This window comes from Notothenia rossii (assembly GCF_949606895.1).
Source record: "Notothenia rossii genome assembly, chromosome: 2".
In the NCBI taxonomy this organism is placed as follows: Eukaryota; Metazoa; Chordata; class Actinopteri; order Perciformes; family Nototheniidae; genus Notothenia; species Notothenia rossii.
This window is the reverse complement of record NC_136904.1, coordinates 73,138,287-73,157,504: the sequence shown is the minus strand read 5'-3', so window position 1 is coordinate 73,157,504 and position 19,218 is coordinate 73,138,287. Positions and strand designations below refer to the sequence as shown.

Genomic DNA, 19,218 nt, shown 5'->3' with positions numbered 1-19,218 from the left:
CAATAATAAGTAGAGGTATTGATGATATATATATATATATATATATATATAGTTGTAGCCCTGCATTATGTTTATAATCCATAAAAAAAATGAAGAGATTTGGTACAAACATTTAATTAAACCTTGTATTATGTCATTATGGTCAAATTCACCTGGAACATCATTTGAGTTTTGAAACTTGTTTAAACCTAAAACGTTATTATTGTTAGCAAAATGTGTCTATTATGGAAACGCAATGTGTTGTAAAGAGTAGCAAAGAGATGAACAAAGAGATGTGCGGCTCATTGTTCCTAGACATTTATAATTTAATTATTTTAGTAGCCTATGACTTGTTTATTTTTAGCAAAGGTTGCATTGAGCGGGTCAACGGCGACGAGCGTAGTATTATGTAAATTAAATTAAATTAAAAAAATTAAACGGGGAAAGATGATGATGTCGCAACATCCTGTCATCTGTACTTTTCACATCCGGAAGGTGGGGCTTTTGTTGCAGGAGCGGTTTGCTTTGGAGAACCAATGCCCCGACCGAAATGCTCTATTAATGCACAGATAGCATCAACCGAGGGCAGAAATAGAAATCCTGCTTTGGTAAGTCTTCAGAAAATTATGAATGTTGTGGAACAACTGGGTGTTTCTTAAAACGGCCGTTATTGATTAACAAAGTACCACACCTGTTTTAGGGAAGGACGAGCGACCAGTGACAGCCTATCAAGATGATATTAAATAAACTCATAATTCCTCTGGAGTTTAATTGACTAGTTTCAATGTCCGATTTTGTGTCGTCGTTTGCGTGTCATGTACGGCTGTATGTGAAATGGGTTCGGAATAATGCTCATATTAGACGCCATGTAAATAAACGGTGGTAAGTTATCTTAAGGTTAGCTAGCGATACCACTGTTGTTTAGCCTCTCCTGGTGTGACATATTTCGCATTATTGTGTGGTTACTTGTGAATTGTTTTCCCATCATTTAATGACTAATACAAGCAGATGTGTTTTTGTACATTTACGATGTGGTCGTGCTGCTTTAGTAATAAAGGTAGTCGTATTGCCAAAGTCCATGTTTGTGTTGATGGTGTCAGACACTAGCGTTAGCTTATAAGGCTATTGTAAACTCAACAGTTATGCTACCGTTAAGTTAGCATTCCTGTTAAACCGATGTCAGGTTTCGTCGGGGAATTTAGTGAAGCTCATAATATATATATTGCGTATTGTTGAAATATGATATAATAAGTAATGTCGCTTAAATTAAGTGCTGAAAAGTTTCCACCCTCCGAAGATGACACACCCAGGCTGGCTCATGGTTCCTTCAGTTAACGTCGTTATAAACTTAGCTGTCAGCAGAAACAGTATGACTGAGTATTTTTCCACTGCACCATCAGATAATTACATAGGGTGTAATGCTGGTATTAACCTATACATCCATGGTATTAACATGTATTGTTCCTCTATGGCCAATCTACAAAATAAAATAATATAATCAATTTGTTATGTTCCAGTGGACTTATTGATGCGCAGTTAAAAGTACATTTTCTAAACACTCTACACACACACACTTTACACCTATAAACGTTGTCACCTGTGTCAAAATACAAAAGATCGAAATAACTGTTTTTGTGTCGAAGCAACTCTGTTTATTTGCTAGCAAAGAATGTTTTAGACTTTACTAGCCTATATGAGTGCTGGATAACCAACTGTATTTGGGGTTGTGTTTACTGATGCTAAATATGGGTGTAACGTTTTTAGCTCTTATCAGCCTTTATTTGTTTGCAGACAGCTGGGGGGGATTTAGGATAGTGTTGGCAAAACAACACACACTTATTCCTTCTCTATAAAGTCTATACTAATACTCCCTTTGGGTCCCAGGGAAAAGCGACAAATCAAATTCCTCATCCAGATTCTCTCAATGGTGATTACCGCCTAGTTTTAAGAAACTAACTCATTCGAAAAAATACTTAAAATAGGCTGTTTCATTTAATGTTCTCTATAGAGATGTGTCCAGTTATTTATTCAATATGTGCAGTGAGAGAATAATCGATCACTCGGTCAACTCTTGTTATCTGAGTCCTAATATGCCCCCCCCCCCCGCCCCCCTTTGGCAATTGTATTCATAACCAGTCAGTTTGTTATTGAAATATTTCAAAGAGACATTAGCGTAGACTCATGAGGCCCAGGTTTGGTGATATTGAAATATCCCTACTGTTCATATTGCTTTTAGAAATAAGATGTTAAATTGAATAATTCCACAATTATAGACACTTAAAGGTGGGGTAGGTAAGTTTGAGAAACCGGCTCGAGATACACTTTTTGTTATATTCCATGGAATGCTCTTAACATCCCGATAGCCGTAGTGCTGTAAAAAGCACGACCAATCATTTTAGCCGGCCCGGTTAAAATAACTAGATGGCCTACCTGCATGTCAGCCTTCCATCTGTGCACAAACTTATCTTGTGGTCATCGGTCATGTGCACGTTCGTGTGTGTTGGAGGAGGGGCTCTGTAAGGAAGTAGCAGATTTCTTCTGGCTGTGTAGTTTTCAAATTCTAGCGCACTCGAGCTGGTTTCTCCAAAATTACCAATTAATCAATTATTGTAGCTAATTTATATTATGTTAAACAATAATCTTTTATAATCGCCATAGCCTAGGAATAGGGCAACATTTTGTGTCACAGAAACATATATGTATTTAAGTAGTATCCCAAATAAAGTAAGACAAAAACACTTATTTAAACTATTGCACCAGTAATCTTCTCTTTCTATCAGAGTGTGTCTTTGTTGAACTGAAATAGCTTGTCACTTAATATCAAATGTGGAGCGGCAGTATGGCCTCCTGATGACACACAATGCACAACCCTAATTTCAACTTGACCAGATTTTCTTCACTGAAACTTTTCTCTGCAAAATGTAGAAACCCACTCTGACCCAAAATTCATAACGGTACATGTAGGTTTAAAACTTTTTGGGGTTAATGAACTTTTGAGTAAGATCAGAGACTCTTACATGACTGATTATTACTGTGAAGTGCGTAGTGCTAGAAAGCCTATATCAGTGAAGATAGCTTTTGAAAGTGAGATCTCCCATATTCCAATCCTAAAATGTCCTCTTGTGTGTCCCAAGGTTTAGTTGTTGAAGGGTTAAACCCGAGAGTTAAGTCAGCCAGTCAGAAGGTGTCACTGAATATTATATCATAATTAACACATCCCTCATAAACATCTCTGGAGCAAAATGCTGTTTCCAGCACAATCGCTGCATGCTCAGGGAAGCTCATTCTGGAACTGTTTCGCAGCCTTGTCTGAATTTGAAAAACTATTGATTTGTTTCCCGCTTAAACAAGAACATGACCTCTCTTCTCTTAAGATAAATATAAAAAACAATCATAGAAAGTGAAACTTTCCACTAAAATGTGAACTTGTGAAATAGGTAGGTTAGAGCCTTGATTAACATTGACCAGTATTGTAGCCACAACACAAAGATAGTACGCAAGATAGAATTCTGCCCATTGCAAGCTAATGAACACCGAAGTGGAGAAAGGTCTTGTGAATGAGGCCAAGTCGGCCCTGCATTCCTCTTCTTTCTCTGTCAAGACCGTCTGGTGTTTATCCCCGGAGCTTCAAAATACACTTGAATGTTTTTCTTAACGCTAATCCCTCCGGTTCCTTCCTGTTACTGCGACTTATCAAAATATGACAATCATTTTCTGCAAGACTTCATTTTCCTCATTTCACACCTTACCTAGTTGGCTTGTATCAAAGGGCTCCATCTGCTTTTCTGATCTGCTCCTTTCATTTACTGATGGAGTTCCTCAGTGACCTCTGTTCTTGGTGTGTAAGGGAACAGCCAGAAAACCATCTGCTGCCAGAAAGACTTGGACAGTGAGTGATTATGTGCAGTGGATGGTGATGTAGATAAGTGCGTACCAAGCCACCATTCATACTCTGCTTTTTGTCAGCAGCGAGGAAGTGAGTTTTATATATTTAGCTTGGTGTCACTGTCAGCTATTACTATATGATCTATGCCTGAGGAGTTAACATAATGTTACCCATGTGTGGCCATGTGTGCTTTTGCTGGGAATTACCAACTCCTTTCCAGGATATGTAAACAAGACAATTGTTGTGGGTTTTCTTTCCATTTGCAGAGGAATTAGATACTTAAATTGTACAGTTATTTGTCTTCCCCTGAGCCAGCCAATATGACATACTGGCATACATACAGCAGATGTGTAATGTGTTTAAGGGACCAATTATGAAAAGCAGTAGATCCTGTTTTCTACAGAGAGAGGAACAACTCATAAAGATATTTGTTTGCAGAACACAATGAATGAATTCCCCTTAACCCACTGCTGGCATCCAGAGGCCTGTTAACTTAAGTTAGGTTGTGTTAGATGCTTACTTTGTAGGCTATGTTTCTCTCCTAAAAAAACCCGCTATCCTGTACAGCCACAACCAACATTATATTCCAAAGATACCACGGAAGCACAAGAAGTGTGCTTAGTTTGGATAGTTTGAAGCTACATAATATATGTTGTCCTAAAGGTTGTGTGTCCATGTTGAAACATATTTTAGCATCATTTAACCAAGTCTATTGTGTATTATTGCGTGCCCATTTATTTCTTAGTTGACAAAAACAAATATGTGTTTAATCTATGTTACAGTAAGCTTTGCGGTAACTGCAGGGACGTTGTGCATGGTGGAGTGAGGATTACTGTCGAGGCTGTTGAACATGGCACAGTAAGCTTGAAGAACCGTGGTTTACATGCACCAAAGGCCCCATGACCACCTCCGAGCTGTGAGGGGGAGAGAGGGGCAGTGGGGGGGTTTCAGATAGATGTTTCAGTGGTGCTGTCATTGTTTACAACTCCCCCAATTGTAACCATGATAGCACCGCAGGCCCCTAACATGATGCAAGTGGTATGCAACCCAACCTATTGTGTTTCCTGTCTGGCAAATGAGAACATATATAGCATGTTGGAGATATGTAGTGGACACTTGGGACATACTCAACAAGAACAAATAGATTTGATACTGAATGTTTTTTGTTGACGTTCTACCGTGAACCAATCCAATGGAATGCATAAGTAATGGGAAAGACATGAGTGAGTGTTTGGATAAGATCACCAGGGTCGGCTGCAGGGAGGTTGGAGAGGATATCTGGTGTGTTATGGGCTTTTGAAGAAGCTTTTGCATCACCATTTTGTGTAATGTATGTATTGGCTGTATATATGCAGTATCACAACATAGGGTTGTGTTTTCGGTCAAGTCTTTGTATGACAGCCGAATGGGATCACTGGAGACTGCTTGCACCTTGATGAATGTCTGTATGAATAAGAAAGTTTTTTCTGATGAATGTCTGTATTAATAAGAAAGGGGGCTTTTTTCTCTTCGAAGAGAGATGTATTTGAAAAGCGGCTCACTCAGTGTTGCTCAAGTAAGAAGGATTGTAGCACAGAGAGGATTTAGTTCCCTGCTGCCCGGTTCTGTCAAAGGCCCCTCTGTGCACTCTACGGCCATGGGTTGTTAGTATGCACTGTGGGGTGCTTTTAAGAATTTCTTCTTAACTGCCGTGTACAATCTTTTTAAGTATACCAAATCACTTCCTTATTTCCACTAGCAGTCATCGCTATATCTGCTAGTTTACACGTACAGTATTTGTGATGCCTCCATAATGATTTGCTGTTAAATTGTGAATCATTGGTTACTGTGCAAAACAAACATGAGGATCTTGAATATCGCTGTGTGCCACAGAAGACCTATTCTTGCACAATCCTCATCATGACAGAGGTGACTCATCTGGATTCTTTTGTTTTCTCCACAGTGAGCAGTAATTATGACTAGTTAGATAGGTAGCTGTCTCGAAGCTAATGGCTCAGTCCTTCTTTCCCATTGGCTGGGGAACAAATAAGGAACATTTTTAGTCTGGGAGCGGTACAAATTGGATGAGACACAGCAAGAGTTTTGCAGCCGGTGTGTTAGGGAGGGAGTTGTCAATTTCTGGCAGCAGAACTATAGGGGGTGGATCTGTTTAGATGTCGCCTAACAACAATATGTTGAGTACAAGGGAAAGAGACGCAAATGTGTTTTTGCTAAATAATTTCACAATATCTTTCAATGGAATTCCATCATACATTTTGCCCTTTGACTGACATTTATCCATGAACTAATATTCACATTAAATAAGTTCAATATTGCAATGTTTCAATTTCATCACACAGACCTCAGGACACGATAGGTAGTTCCAGTTGACTCGGTGACTCTACGTTGATGAGAGAAACATCCAAACTGAGCTAATATCACTCTCAGATTCTTGGAAGTTGTTGAGTCGTTATTGGGTCAGAAAAAGCTCCTGCTTTCTCCATCAGAACTTGAGAGGAAATCCCCTCACGCCTGTGACCTCAGGAATGCAGAGAAAGAGAGTCTTTAGGGTCTCTGCAACTATGGCTATTCTGAATTTAGACACACATAATTGTACTTATTCTAACTTGCACCTCAGTACATACATTTAAATGTGATCATGAATATGTTGGCTTGTTTAAACCAGTTCAACGTTTAGCTTCTACACATAAAAATAAACAATCTTCCTATTCAGTGAAAGTATAAAAATTGGTGGTCATGTTATTTTTGAGGTGTTTGGACTATGTTCTTGGCATCAACATGAATTGTTGGTCTCCACCTGCTTGCTGTGTATTAGTATTTGTGTGAGTCCTGGCAAAACCCCGGAGCCTCCATGCCAGTATGTCAAGATGAGCAGGAGAGGAACACTGGCCCATTCTCCAAAGGGAATCTTAATGAATTCCTGTAGCCCACACTGCACGGGAGTCATCTATATTTACGGAGCTCAACAACCTCAGTGGTCTGTACCCCTCCTCCATAACCTTACACCCCTTTTAAACAGGACAGGCACCAAGCAAGCTGCGTTTCAATATCTAGGTCAGGCCTAAGTATGGACTCCTCCCTTGCCCTAACACTGCATGCAATGTGGTGAATTGCAGTTGATGGAAATATGGTGGAACCCCTGCCCTAAGGTCTGTTGGAAAAGTCGCACTAAGCACTTTCTTGAGCTAAGCATAGCATTGGCACTTTCAGTTTATTAACTGTGATTGCTTTATTTATAGCTTTGGGATGCGTGCATGCGCAAAGAGAAGTGGGTTACACTTTAATTATTTAGATAGTGACCCCTATGCATAAGTGCTGAGTTTGGCATTGGTTCCTTTTAGAAGGTGTGTAGTGGTGTTTGTGTAGATATCCTTCCTATGAGCCCTTTCACTGGCCTGGTTACTGATGACAATGACAGGAAGAGCACAGGTCATACTTCCTGGTGGGGGGGGAGGTAGTGGAACTTTGGTACCACATCCTCAGTATCCATACTGAAGTGTAGGCTTAAACTCTTAAAGCAAACCAGTTGGTCCCCTTTGTTTTTGGAAAATGCAAGGACTTGTTGCAGCAAAAGCTCAATTTCAATATGCAATGTTCCTAAATAAATCTTACACCAATTTAGCTGGTTTCCCAAGTTTATGTGGTGTCGTCGTGATCTACTTTTACCCTGAAAACCCTAATGCAAAACCCCCCGAGTTGGAGCTATGAGTTGTTTTTCTGCTGTCATCAGGAATGTTTTCTCCCCTCTGCCTTGTCACGTTACCTCTCAGTGCACACTCATCCTGCTCAAGTGTAATGTTTACTGTTAGGGAGGAGCAGATTGGGAATAATGTCTTCAATTAGATCAGCGCTTCCATTAGTGTGACAATGTGACATCCAGAGAGGAGGGGGGCTGTTTGTCTTTCGACAGATAGAGATACAATGAAATAGGGACAGAAGGTAAGCGCTGCAGAAGAGAAGAGCTTGGTTCCCGAGACTCGACAGCAACAGTATCGAGTCATCTGGGAGACAGACTTTCAGGATATCAAATCAAAGTGTCTGTGTCAACTTTATCCCTATTGCTTCTCTGCACAACAGTCACTTCTGTTTATACAATGTGACATCTGTTAACATTATCATCACCATAGGCTCAACTGTGTATTTGATAGTACATTAGGCTGGTAGTGAGATGAGTAAATGTGTAAATGATTGTTGACTGAGCAGAGTTGCCAAAGGTGGAGCATAGAACAACAGCGAGTGCTGACACCTTAAACTCTTAGCTCAGGATTTGCTTAAGGGTTATCTAATAAAAGCTGAAGTGTATTTGTATTATTCAGACAGAAGGCTGTAGGAATGTGTCAGTAGGCTTGACAGCCAGGAAGTACTTGGTTAAGAGTTGTAATAATACAGGATATTTGCTCCGATCCCAAAGTATAGGATTCCACTTTTGACACTTTTTGACAATTGTTACGTCTGTTACAATTAAAGGCAAAACGCCAAACATTGTCTCAGAAGGATTTGACAATTGTTAAAAAGCCCAATAATGGCTGTTTTAATGCAGTGTTCCATTACAAGCAAACTAGGGATTAGGGCTGCACGATATTGGAAAAAACTGACATTATGATATTTTCCTCCCCTGCGATATATATTGCGATATGAAAAAATACAGGAATTGAAGAAAAGACAGTTTTTTTTTGTCCGCAAACCATCCTTTCTTGAACTTTAATGCTATACAATTGGTATTTTTTTAACAATATTTAACCGGATGAAGGATTTTAGTCACGGACTTCTGGATCTTAAGTTATCAGAGCAACACGCTGAGCTAGCTCGGTTATCCTGCTGTGATCTGATCAAGAATGATTTTGATTTGCTGTGCATGCAGAGCCTGCATGTCACTCACTCAAGTACCACTAACATGAGAGCCGCGCAAGTTTTCCTTTTTGTAGCAAGCTGCAAAAGAATTGTAACAAGACGTGTTTGAGTTCATTTGCCTACTTAATATCGCACGTCCTAAAAAAACATATATATATATATAGCGCATGCGCATAACGCAATTATCGTCACGACACGATAAATCGTGCAGCCCTAGTAGTGATGCTCAGTATTGAGGTTTTTGCCAATATCCAATCATTGTTCATGGTAATGTCTGCTGATACAGCTATCCTTCACATTTCTTTGAAAAAAATGGCAAAGGTCTAACTCCAGCAAGTTAATTTATCCTACAGACAAATCAATCAAAATAGCCTTTTTAGTTTTGGAAGATTATCCCGCTAATATTGCTGATTGATAACCAGTTTGGACCTTTGGCTTATTGTGAAATATCTGAAAGCTATGTGGCTTTGTACATGTTCATTTTTACAAAAAAAAAGAAGAAAATTGCACTGTTGCAAGTTGTCCATGACAGACATAGAAGATATGAAAGTCAGGGTGAAAGAAATGATGAGCTCTTGCTTCTGAGGGCAGGGCTCATATAGTGCAGATAGATAGCCAATGACTTCTGCCGGCCTTTTAACGAGGTGAGCACATGATGCCCTATTTTAATGCTTTGCTAAATGCCGCCTCGCAGTGGAGAATGATAGCTTCATTACTTCTGATTGGCTGCAACGACCTTTTGATGGTGAACTTTATAAAGTTCTAGGATTCATGACAAGGCAATTTGGCACTTTAATGTGAAAGGTGGGGGTTAGGATTAAAGATGTGTTGGAGCAAAGCCTAGCGCCTTGGCACAGAAACGTACTGTCTTAGTGAAAGCTGTAAAGTAACAACTGTCATCTGTCCACACACTGAAAGGAGGCTGTTAACTCTTGGTAATTATGTGTTTCTACTTTTGTCGTTCACAGGTTGGTTCATTGTCTGTGTGCAGAGGAATTGTATGAGTGGGTGTGTGTGCGCATGTGTGTGAAAGAGACACAAAGAAGAAACCAGTGATGGCCACCGGTAAAGGTAAAAACCAGAGCTCTCTGGCGCTGCACAAGGTGATCATGGTAGGGAGTGGAGGCGTGGGGAAGTCGGCCCTCACCCTGCAGTTCATGTATGATGAGGTGAGTCAACACACCCCTATAAACAGCTTAACACTGCTACATGGAGAAGTATGGGTCTTAAGTGTTAACAGGGAGACACACCTCTTTATCTAACTAGCTTCCTTTTCTTCACTTATTTCCTTTTTGCTAAACATGTTGATTGTGTCAGCATTTCTCTAAAATGTTCTAAATTAAAATGATTCTTAGAGCGATTTACCAGTAGAAACCTTTAATGTGAAACAATTGTTTTCAATAAGGTTGCTTTGAGGCCACTATCTGTTACTTCAAAGTAAGAACTTGATTATAGGAAACAAAATTGGCCCCTAAATCACAGAGGTGCAAAGAAAACTCTAAACGCACACTTTTCTCAACTTCACTGCTAGCTTGACCACACATGTTGTTTACTGTTACAACAACACCAAATTGAGGGCAGAGACGGTCATGATTTGTCTGTGCTACCAAACAGCATATCTGCTACATGTTTCACTATTCTGTTGCAGGCGTAGCCTTAGACTTTCTTGCTGCCTGTCATCCAAAACATGGTTGTATATCTTTCTTCAAAATGCCATTTTCTTTTCTTTTGAAAATAACATTTTAAAATCAAAACTAGGGCCGGGACTCGATTAAAAAAATTAATCTAATTAGAGGCTTTGTAATTAATTAATCGAAATTAATCGCATTTTTAATCACATATAAATATTTGACCTGAGAACAGTGAGAAGCAATTTTTTTCACATGGATTTTAGTATACCATTGAATAATGACTGAATACATAAGCTTAAGCAACAAAACATTGTTTATTTTTTTCAAGGTGGCACTTAACCAAGATCAACAGAAAAGTGCAATTTTTGCCATAAAGTGTAGCAATAGCATATTTAGGAATATAGTACATTTCAGAGATTCAGGTAGCCTATAGGTGGTTAGACCTTCTGTAAACTATAACACTTTCTTTTTTAAGTATAACACAATACTTTCAAGTACATTCAGAACATTGGAAACCCTGACTATTAGAAAACATCTCTCTGTTGCTTCAGAGGCCATAACAGACTTTGTTGATTTACCAACAGTTGATTTAAAAAATCTAATCAATTTCAGTCCAACTCTCTCAATAACCTTGGCCAAAACAATAAACAGTTCAACATAAAGTGCCAGTTGCACCAACAACATAATAAATAGTTCAACATAAAGTGTACTGTACCATTTAAAATAAAAAAGTGCCAGTGATTGACCTCAATCCCTCCTATTCTTCCAATACCCTGATGAAAAATAAAATCTCTCTGTTGCATAGGCCACTGTTTGATCAACGCGAATTGGGTGTGGGTCCTTGTACTCCGAGTCAGGCTAACGTCCACGCTAGCTTCCACGCTAGCTGCTATATGTTTTGCATTGAGGTGATACTTGAGGCTTGATGTGCTGCGGTGATATGCGAATTCCTTTTTGCATAATTTGCAAACAACCGTGCTCTTATTGAGGCTTCCAACCGTCCGTTTTTTAAAACAAAATGTCCCATCCACGGGGCCAACCAAAGCGGTCTCATCAGCTTGTTCGTTCATGTTTGACTATTGTTCACTGTGGTTTGTTGTTGTCTGAATCATGAACGTTAGTTGGTGCTCCAGTATAATCGGTACCCCTGAAACTCATCCAGTGAGAAACATTCCGCGGTGCAAAAATAAGTGCGATTAAAATGCGTTAATTTTTGTGTAATTAATTAATCTTAATTAACGCGTTAAAGTCCCGGCCCAAATCAAAACATATAACTATCTTAAATGAAATACATTTGGAGGAGCAGACGGACGACTTCTCTTGACCATTCTCATTAGTTTTGGATTGCTAAACCTCTAGCACTTTTCTGAAATTACCAGTAGTCCAAAGTGTTGAATGGCGGTCGGCCCTTCAGACGTTAACAATAATGGTGATATGTTTCATCCCTAGTTTGTGGAGGACTACGAGCCCACCAAGGCAGACAGCTACAGGAAGAAGGTGGTTCTGGATGGGGAGGAGGTCCAGATCGATATCCTGGACACAGCCGGCCAGGAGGACTATGCTGCCATCAGGGACAACTACTTCCGCAGCGGGGAGGGCTTCCTGCTGGTGTTCTCCATCACAGAGCAGGAGTCCTTCAGTGCCACCGTGGAATTCAGGTACTGTCTCCGGCCTTCATCTGAGTGTGTGGGGAACCAAGAACATGTAAATGGCGCTCTTTGTGAGCTTATGGCGCATTTCCACTGCAGGGCCTCGCACCGGTTTAGTACAGTATAGTTAGGCCTTGGTAGGCCAGGCTCACTTTATGCTGCGTTTCCATTACAGTTTAGTAGCTGGGGCAGTAACTATAGTAACGCAGCCCGATTGTTGGCCCGGAAAGAACCTGGATTTTGGAGGGCCAGAAAAACTGTGAAGCAGTACCCGTGAGCCGGAACTACCCCTAGTGGAAACGCAACAAAAAACGCTTAAACCGTGCTACGCGCTGCAGTGGAAATGCGCTGTTAGACAACAATTCAGGCTGACATACATGTTACACATGGAAAATAAATAAACACATCTCTTTGTACAGTGTCCATGTACAGCTGCAGCAATAAGCTGAAAGGATTGCACTCTCTCCAGAGGTCTGTGTTGGCTTTCTAATCTAATAATAAACAAGTATATAAGATAATAAGCGGAGGAAAAGCAAATCAAATCCTTTTTCCCACCACACATACTTTGTCCTACACTGAACGCCTGCATCACAGTAAGAAAATGGAAACGCTACAGTTTTTACACTAGATTAAAAAAAATGTTTTATCAATTGATGGCTTCTTTTGTAACACCAGCACTATGTGTACAATAAGTACAGCAGGGCATCGATAAAGTATCGGCCAGTACAAATGGTCCATTGCTGATATGATCAATATGTTTGTTTGATTACATTGTTGTAGTTTTTTTTTCAGTAGGCAGGGGCACCAAAAATAGCTCCTTCCTCAGAAGTGTCGTTCGGCATTATATGCTATTTGATTAAAATCCAGGTTTAGGAGCTCTGCATTTAGAAAATATATCCTGCATCACAGGAAGCATAGTGTGCTATATAGGGCTGCACGATTTGGGGAAATAATGTAATTGCAATTTTTCTGACAGATGTTGCGATTGCAATGCGATTTTGTTTTTAAGCGGCTCAACGGAAGTTTAGTGTAAAATGCGACCATATCTCCGGCTAGGAAGGTCGTATCAACGTGCTCCCGTCTCTAGCACCCCCGCAGCCCGAGATACGAGTGAAAGAACTAACGGCCCGTCCACACACAGGCATGAAAAAAATCTTGAAAAATCTTGATGCTGGTCGTGTCTGAAGCTTGGCGATTTCACGTACCCAAGGCGACCAACAACCAATCAGGAATCTCCCAGGAATCTCCCGCCCGCCCCCGGCATACAAAGCCTGTTCATTCAATGTTAAAACTAAGTAAACTGGATATAAACTCCCCAAACAGGTGAAAACCTACCAGTTTCACCAACTTTCTCTGCCACCTCCCGCCATGCCTGGTTCCTCCGGTTTAGTTCCCGGTAGGTGAACAGAGAGCAGTCGTAAAGGACCGGGACATTTCCTACAGCGATGATTAATTTATCCTCCATTTTATGACATATGGAAAAGACCGCAGTGGTATCTGCATACAGTACACGCGGTTTGATTGGCTAGCGCTTGCACTGGCGGGATTTGCATAAATGGGTTTTGATTGGCTGATGCCAGCTTCGCAAGCATTGGGAGCATCAAAAGTTAAACATTGCTCAACTTTTGATGCTCACGATGTTTGCAAAGCCATTCTCCGCTCCCCACAATGCAGTTCGGCGAAGATTAAAAAATCTTCTACGTCACCCCATTCAAGTAAATGGGCGAAGCTTTGAAAGATTTTTTTCATGCCTGTGTGTGGACGGGCCGTAAACTTACATGAAACTTCCGTTGGGTTGCTTTAAAGTCAAGCTTCAGTTTAAGATTCACCCTGTAATAGAAACATGTGATGGAGCTTTCCTAGATGGTTTGTTTCACCAAACCATCTAGGAAAGCTCCATTGGAAGCCATTTGGAAAGGGCAGGCACTTTCAAAAATACTTGGCAGGTGATTGGATTAATCTGTCTATCACCTTCTATCATGGGCCACTTCTGATCGGTTAAAAATGCCTGGTACATGTGGAGCACAGCACTTCTGATTGGTATGGAACAAAAAAAAAGAATGGAAAAAAAATTGCAGGCGTTGCGATTTTTAATTGCATCATTTAAAATCGCGATTTCGATTTAAAATCGATTAATCGTTCAGCCCTCGTGCTATATTATAATTGTAGAGCGAGAAGGCTGTCGGTCTGGATCAGTTGTTGCAGGAAGGTTTTGATGGCAGCTTCTTTTAACAAAATGCTGAAGTTAAAAATACAGATTTTGGTCAACACCACTGTAGAATCATGTACACCTGAAATAATCTTGTTGAACTAGATTTAAAGTGACTTTTCATTGCATCTTTCTGGGTATCACTATTAAACACTTTTAATCCTGTAAATAAGCAAATGGTTTAAGCCTTTTATCAGAGCATACCTGAAAGCAGTGGGTTAAACAAAAAAGCAATTTTTTTAAACCCCTAAATGTCACCTAAACTGATCTTGGTTCAAAAGCTTTTTCAATGAATTTTAGATTGTATCACTATTAAAATACACCCACTTATTTACACAAGTAAGACTAATATCTCAATAAAAATGTGATTGATTACACATATTACACATTTTTCTAACGGGGCTTCACAATGTGTACAGCTACTGTGCTTAGACCCTCGCAGCACATAAGGAAAAACTCCCAGAGAAAACGCACACTTGTCGGGGAAAATGGAAGACATTTCGGGTAGAGAAAAGGGAGGGACCCCTGTCTCAAGATGCAAATACGTTCTAATTCATTTTACATGAGTGCATACAACTAGGAGTAAGACGAATTAGCATAAATGCATAACGTAAATGCCCTGACAGTCTGAGCCTGTAGTAGTCTAACTAGGGCCAAGCCTGAGCCAGCCCTAACTATAAAGCCACGCTAACTTTTAAATCTGTTCTGTGCCGGCAGGGAGCAGATCTTGCGGGTGAAGGCGGAGGAGGACAAGATCCCTATTCTAGTGGTGGGGAACAAGTCGGACCTGGAGGAGCGAAGGCAGGTCTCTGTGGAGGAGGCCAGGGGGAAGGCCGAGGAGTGGGGGGTCCAGTACGTGGAGACATCGGCCAAAACCAGAGCCAACGTGGACAAGGTCTGTCACACTACATGACTATAATCAATGTGTTTTTTTACTGGGATATTAATTGTATCAGAACTGTAGCGAATTTGCCAATTATGACGTAATTATGACTTTTGTTTCTTTTTCCTCCCCAGGTATTCTTTGACTTGATGCGTGAAGTACGAGGCAAGAAAATGGCAGAAAACAAAGACAAAAATGGAAAAGGAAAGAACAAGAAGAACAAGAAGAGCTTCAGGGAGAGATGCTGTTTACTCTGATCTCCCCCCGGACCTTAACAACCCACAATACAACTGTTCCGTTGGGAAACAAAGCAGAGCGTCCTTGCCAATGTCATTCAAATAAAAATGATTTTTTTTTTTTTATAGCTGGTTTTAGTTAAGTGATTAGTACAATCTCAACATTTTTAGTTTTTAATTAATGGTATCTGAGCCGCTATTTCATTGAAAGATAACCACTGTTGTGACTCAGACTGCTTGATACGCTCGGAGTAAGCCAACGACCAAACTGCCACTGACACTAACTCTGCTGCTCAGACATTCTCCACTGTTAAACTCAGCGATTATACTGCCTATGACTTTTCAGTGTACACCACAATTGTTGAGTCTTTGTGAAGTAATCAGTGCTCTTAATTTCTTTACCTGATCCTAACCTTTACCTGAATATTTCTTAGTCTATGTTAGTATAGACCCCTTGAATCGATGTCCATCAATTAACAAAAGACTCTAATGCTGCTGTCCGTCTTATATTTGATCCTTTATGATGACACTTAATGTCATGTGTATTCAAGATGTTGGCCTAATTCATTCATCTGTCCAGATATTAACAACTTCAGAGTTTGGAATGGCTTTTGAAACTGGAAGCTTTCATTTTTTTTTTTTTAATTGTTTAGCCCTCAAGGCTGCTCTTTTTCCCCGCTTATTTTTGTAGATCGTCCAAGACTGATTTTCTGGGAGGATTTGGAAAATCAAAGGAATTGTTGCCAAACAGGGTTATTTTAATTCCACTGTTACCAAGCCTCAGATTTTCAGGCTAAAATCTTTGGCGACTGTAAATCACAGAAAAAAAATTATAGAGGTAAATGAGAACTTAATCGGGGCTCGCCGAGCTTCATGTAGATATTTTAACATTTGTAAAAGAAAATGTTGAGGGTGTGAAAATAAGGTTGTAATGCGGCTACTGGTATGTTTTTGTGTTGCTATGTCCATGAAATCTGGCCCTTCCTCCTTTCTCACAGTGCAGATGATTCCCTGTTTTACACGACTGATAAAGTTTAAACTGTGAGACAGGTGTTGACAATCCATCATGCTTCTGGTCCACGATGGCATTTTAATCAACAAAGTTTTCTTAATTTTTATTCTTTGATCTTTTTTTAAAACATGCACTACATTGCCAATACCTAAGAAGTGGACTTCATGCTGAATGGAGTCATGCTGGAGAATCTTTAAACAGTTGGTGCCAACAAAATCACAAAATAATCGAACTATGTTTGTGGATGTACAGTTTGTATGTTAATTAACTCGGTGTGCATTTCCCAGAATATTACAACATTTCTGTTTCCGCGTGAGAGAACTTCTGTTGTTTAATCAAGTGCTAAAGTGAACAAGATGTTCCTACCACTGCCTAAACCATCCTTTGTAACATGGCCTCCCTTTTTCTTTTACTTCCTACTGCTGTGAGTATGCTTTTATCTCCCTGCAGCGAGAGTATTTCTGAATAAATGCTTTTTTTCTTTGTAAGTATTGGACATTATTTTAAATGTATTCATATGTTTGTACTGATCAATCTTAGTTTTGATTTAAATATCAAAACCAAAGCATAAGCTGGTGATAATACATTTGATATAAGGATGTTCTAAACAGTGCCCTCTACTGGCTGGTGGAGGTAATGAAACTGCTCTTAATACTCACTGTATTGAATGTGTACAGTAACTTTGGCATTAGCCGCTAGAGTGAAACGTCATGGCAGTCATCTATTGTTCCCTTTAGGGTGTTCTGTGCCCCAGTTTAGTAGTAAAACAAAACAGCAATTACTCACTACGCATTGATTGTTCCTCTGCCTTCTACAAAAGAGTTGCCAATGGCCTGCTCTTTCTTCAATCTGACAGTGATATACTACCACTGTTTTTTTTATTAACCTTTCAAGCTTATCTTACATGGCAGGATGAGGGTAACGTCACCCTTTAAAGGAACAAGTCGTGGGCTTTTATTGCTGAACCCCTGTGGGGGCCTGTATCAGTGAAACTCATTTCGGAACATGGAAACAGGGTTAACTATTTCACCAGGAAAAGACAAGCCATATATCACTTGGAAAATATTGTTCCTGTGAAAGATTGTAGGAAGTGTCTTCCCTTTTGTTTTTCAAAGGAAGGAAGAGCTGCAGTATTTCAGTATGACTTCATTTCCTCCTTCTGACATTGAAAGAAGTCAGATGGTGTTCCAAGCCTCTGATACAGGATGCTGATGCAAAGAGCCAGACACAACATTTACTTGAAAAAACCACATTATATTACTGAATTATTCCTATAGGAGCTTACTTGTCTCCTTTTACTCGAGTGAGTTATGGTGACCCTATTCTGCTTTATTTTTGAAAGCTCCTGTAGTATTCCTGTACGGACTGATGATTTGCTGTGGTATTTGTATTTGGCATAATGAAAAGGATTTTTTTCCAGCCCTATTTTGGCATTAAGTCCCCTTTGGTATAAACAACCATACAGTATACCTCTATAACACATTCTCACTCCCAACTCGGGCTATGTTGACGTTATGTCAGGGTCCCTGTCGTCACTTTCCAACACAAGGGGGGGCCCTTTAGCGTCGAGTTTCAACTATCAGGGAGTCCCATTGACTTACATAGAGCTCCCTGAACGTTGGTAATAGACGAGTTGGGATCGCGGCAAAATGATGAAACAATACAGATTTCAGTTTTCTGAGCCCCTACTCTCCCGCTAACTGACGGCAACAAAAGTCAGACATATTCAATTAAAATAAAGGAGTGAACACAATAAGTGTGGGTTGATAGAGTTAGAAAAAGGTTGATAAACGCTGTGAGAATGGATCTGCGGAGAGCATTTTGCCGCGATCCCAACTCGTCTATTACCAACGTTCAGGGAGCTCATGCAAGTCAATGGGACTCCCTGATAGATAGAAACTCAACGCTAAAGGGCCCCCCCTCGCGTTGGAAAGTGACGACAGGGACACTGACATAACGTCAACATAGGCCAAGTTGGGAGTGAGAATGTGCTGACCTCTAATGCCATCCAATCAATCCCGAAGATTTTTTTTAAATATTGAAGTTAAAAGCATCAATCTGGTGCACTTTGAAAGAGATCTATGGATACATCTCTCAACATACATATGAAACAGAACTTTAAACAGATTTACTATTTCTTTATAGATATTTTACAAATCACTCCCCTTTTAAAACAAAACGTTTGAGACCCACTGAGATAACTAGACTAAAGTTAACTATCTAAACACTGAGAGTTCTTTACTTCACCTGAGCTGAGGTTATCTGAGACTCTCAGTCTGACAGGAGAGAGTTCTCCCTCCACTTTGTCGTTGAAAAAGCTCCTTATATCCGTTAGCTTGGCTAGCTAGCACCAGATGCTAACCACAACGATCTCCGGTAGAGACCCACCGGTGCTCGCGCACGCACACAAAATGGCTCGTGCCACACACGAGCAGAGCTTGAATGAAACACAGAGAGCCAGAAGTAAGCTACTTGTACTCACGAGGGGCCTATTATGGGCAGAATCCCTCTCGCTTTCAGGTGGTTTTGATTGAGTGTCCACACGTGGACGTTTAAGGACTAAAAAACGATCCATTTGTCACTTTGCTGTTTGCAAATAATTTGGTGCTCCAGCTGACAGGAAGTCACTCAAGTGTCACAAAGTAATTTAGCCTATGGGTAGGTCAAAAATCTAATGGGTGCTGGCCATTGGCCTAATCACCTGTAGGCTATTGGCTTTATGTTTTGTTTCACATTTGCATTGATGTAATCAATAATTTTTCTAATTTAATTTAAAAAAAAAAAAAATTTTTCGAAAAAAACAAACAAACATATATTTATTGGGGGTGCTTAGGGGGTGCTTTGGCAATCCTGGGGGGTGCTTCAGGTAATTCGAACACTGG

At 40.1% G+C, this 19,218-nt stretch overlaps 1 protein-coding gene across 1 annotated transcript; it reads left to right on the top strand.

Moving 5' to 3' along the window:
• The first annotated feature begins 453 nt into the window (after nt 1-453).
• On the top strand, nt 454-16,824 carry LOC307028600 (ras-related protein O-RAL). Its single transcript, XM_079663770.1, has 5 exons — nt 454-587; nt 9,685-9,885; nt 11,797-12,005; nt 14,923-15,100; nt 15,223-16,824. Exons 2-5 carry the CDS (start codon nt 9,772-9,774, stop codon nt 15,343-15,345), a joined length of 624 nt encoding a protein of 207 aa, XP_079519896.1. The 5' UTR covers nt 454-587; nt 9,685-9,771; the 3' UTR covers nt 15,346-16,824.
• The last annotated feature ends 2,394 nt before the right edge of the window (nt 16,825-19,218 follow it).

What these genes read in the sequence shown, in the direction of transcription:
- LOC307028600 (XM_079663770.1), top strand. Translation starts at nt 9,772, where the DNA reads ATGGCCACCGGTAAAGGTAAAAACCAGAGCTCTCTGGCGCTGCACAAG. An exon ending in TGCAGTTCATGTATGATGAG is followed by an intron (nt 9,886 to 11,796) that starts GTGAGTCAACAC and finishes TTTCATCCCTAG; the next exon opens with TTTGTGGAGGACTACGAGCC. An exon ending in CCAGAGCCAACGTGGACAAG is followed by an intron (nt 15,101 to 15,222) that starts GTCTGTCACACT and finishes TTTCCTCCCCAG; the next exon opens with GTATTCTTTGACTTGATGCG.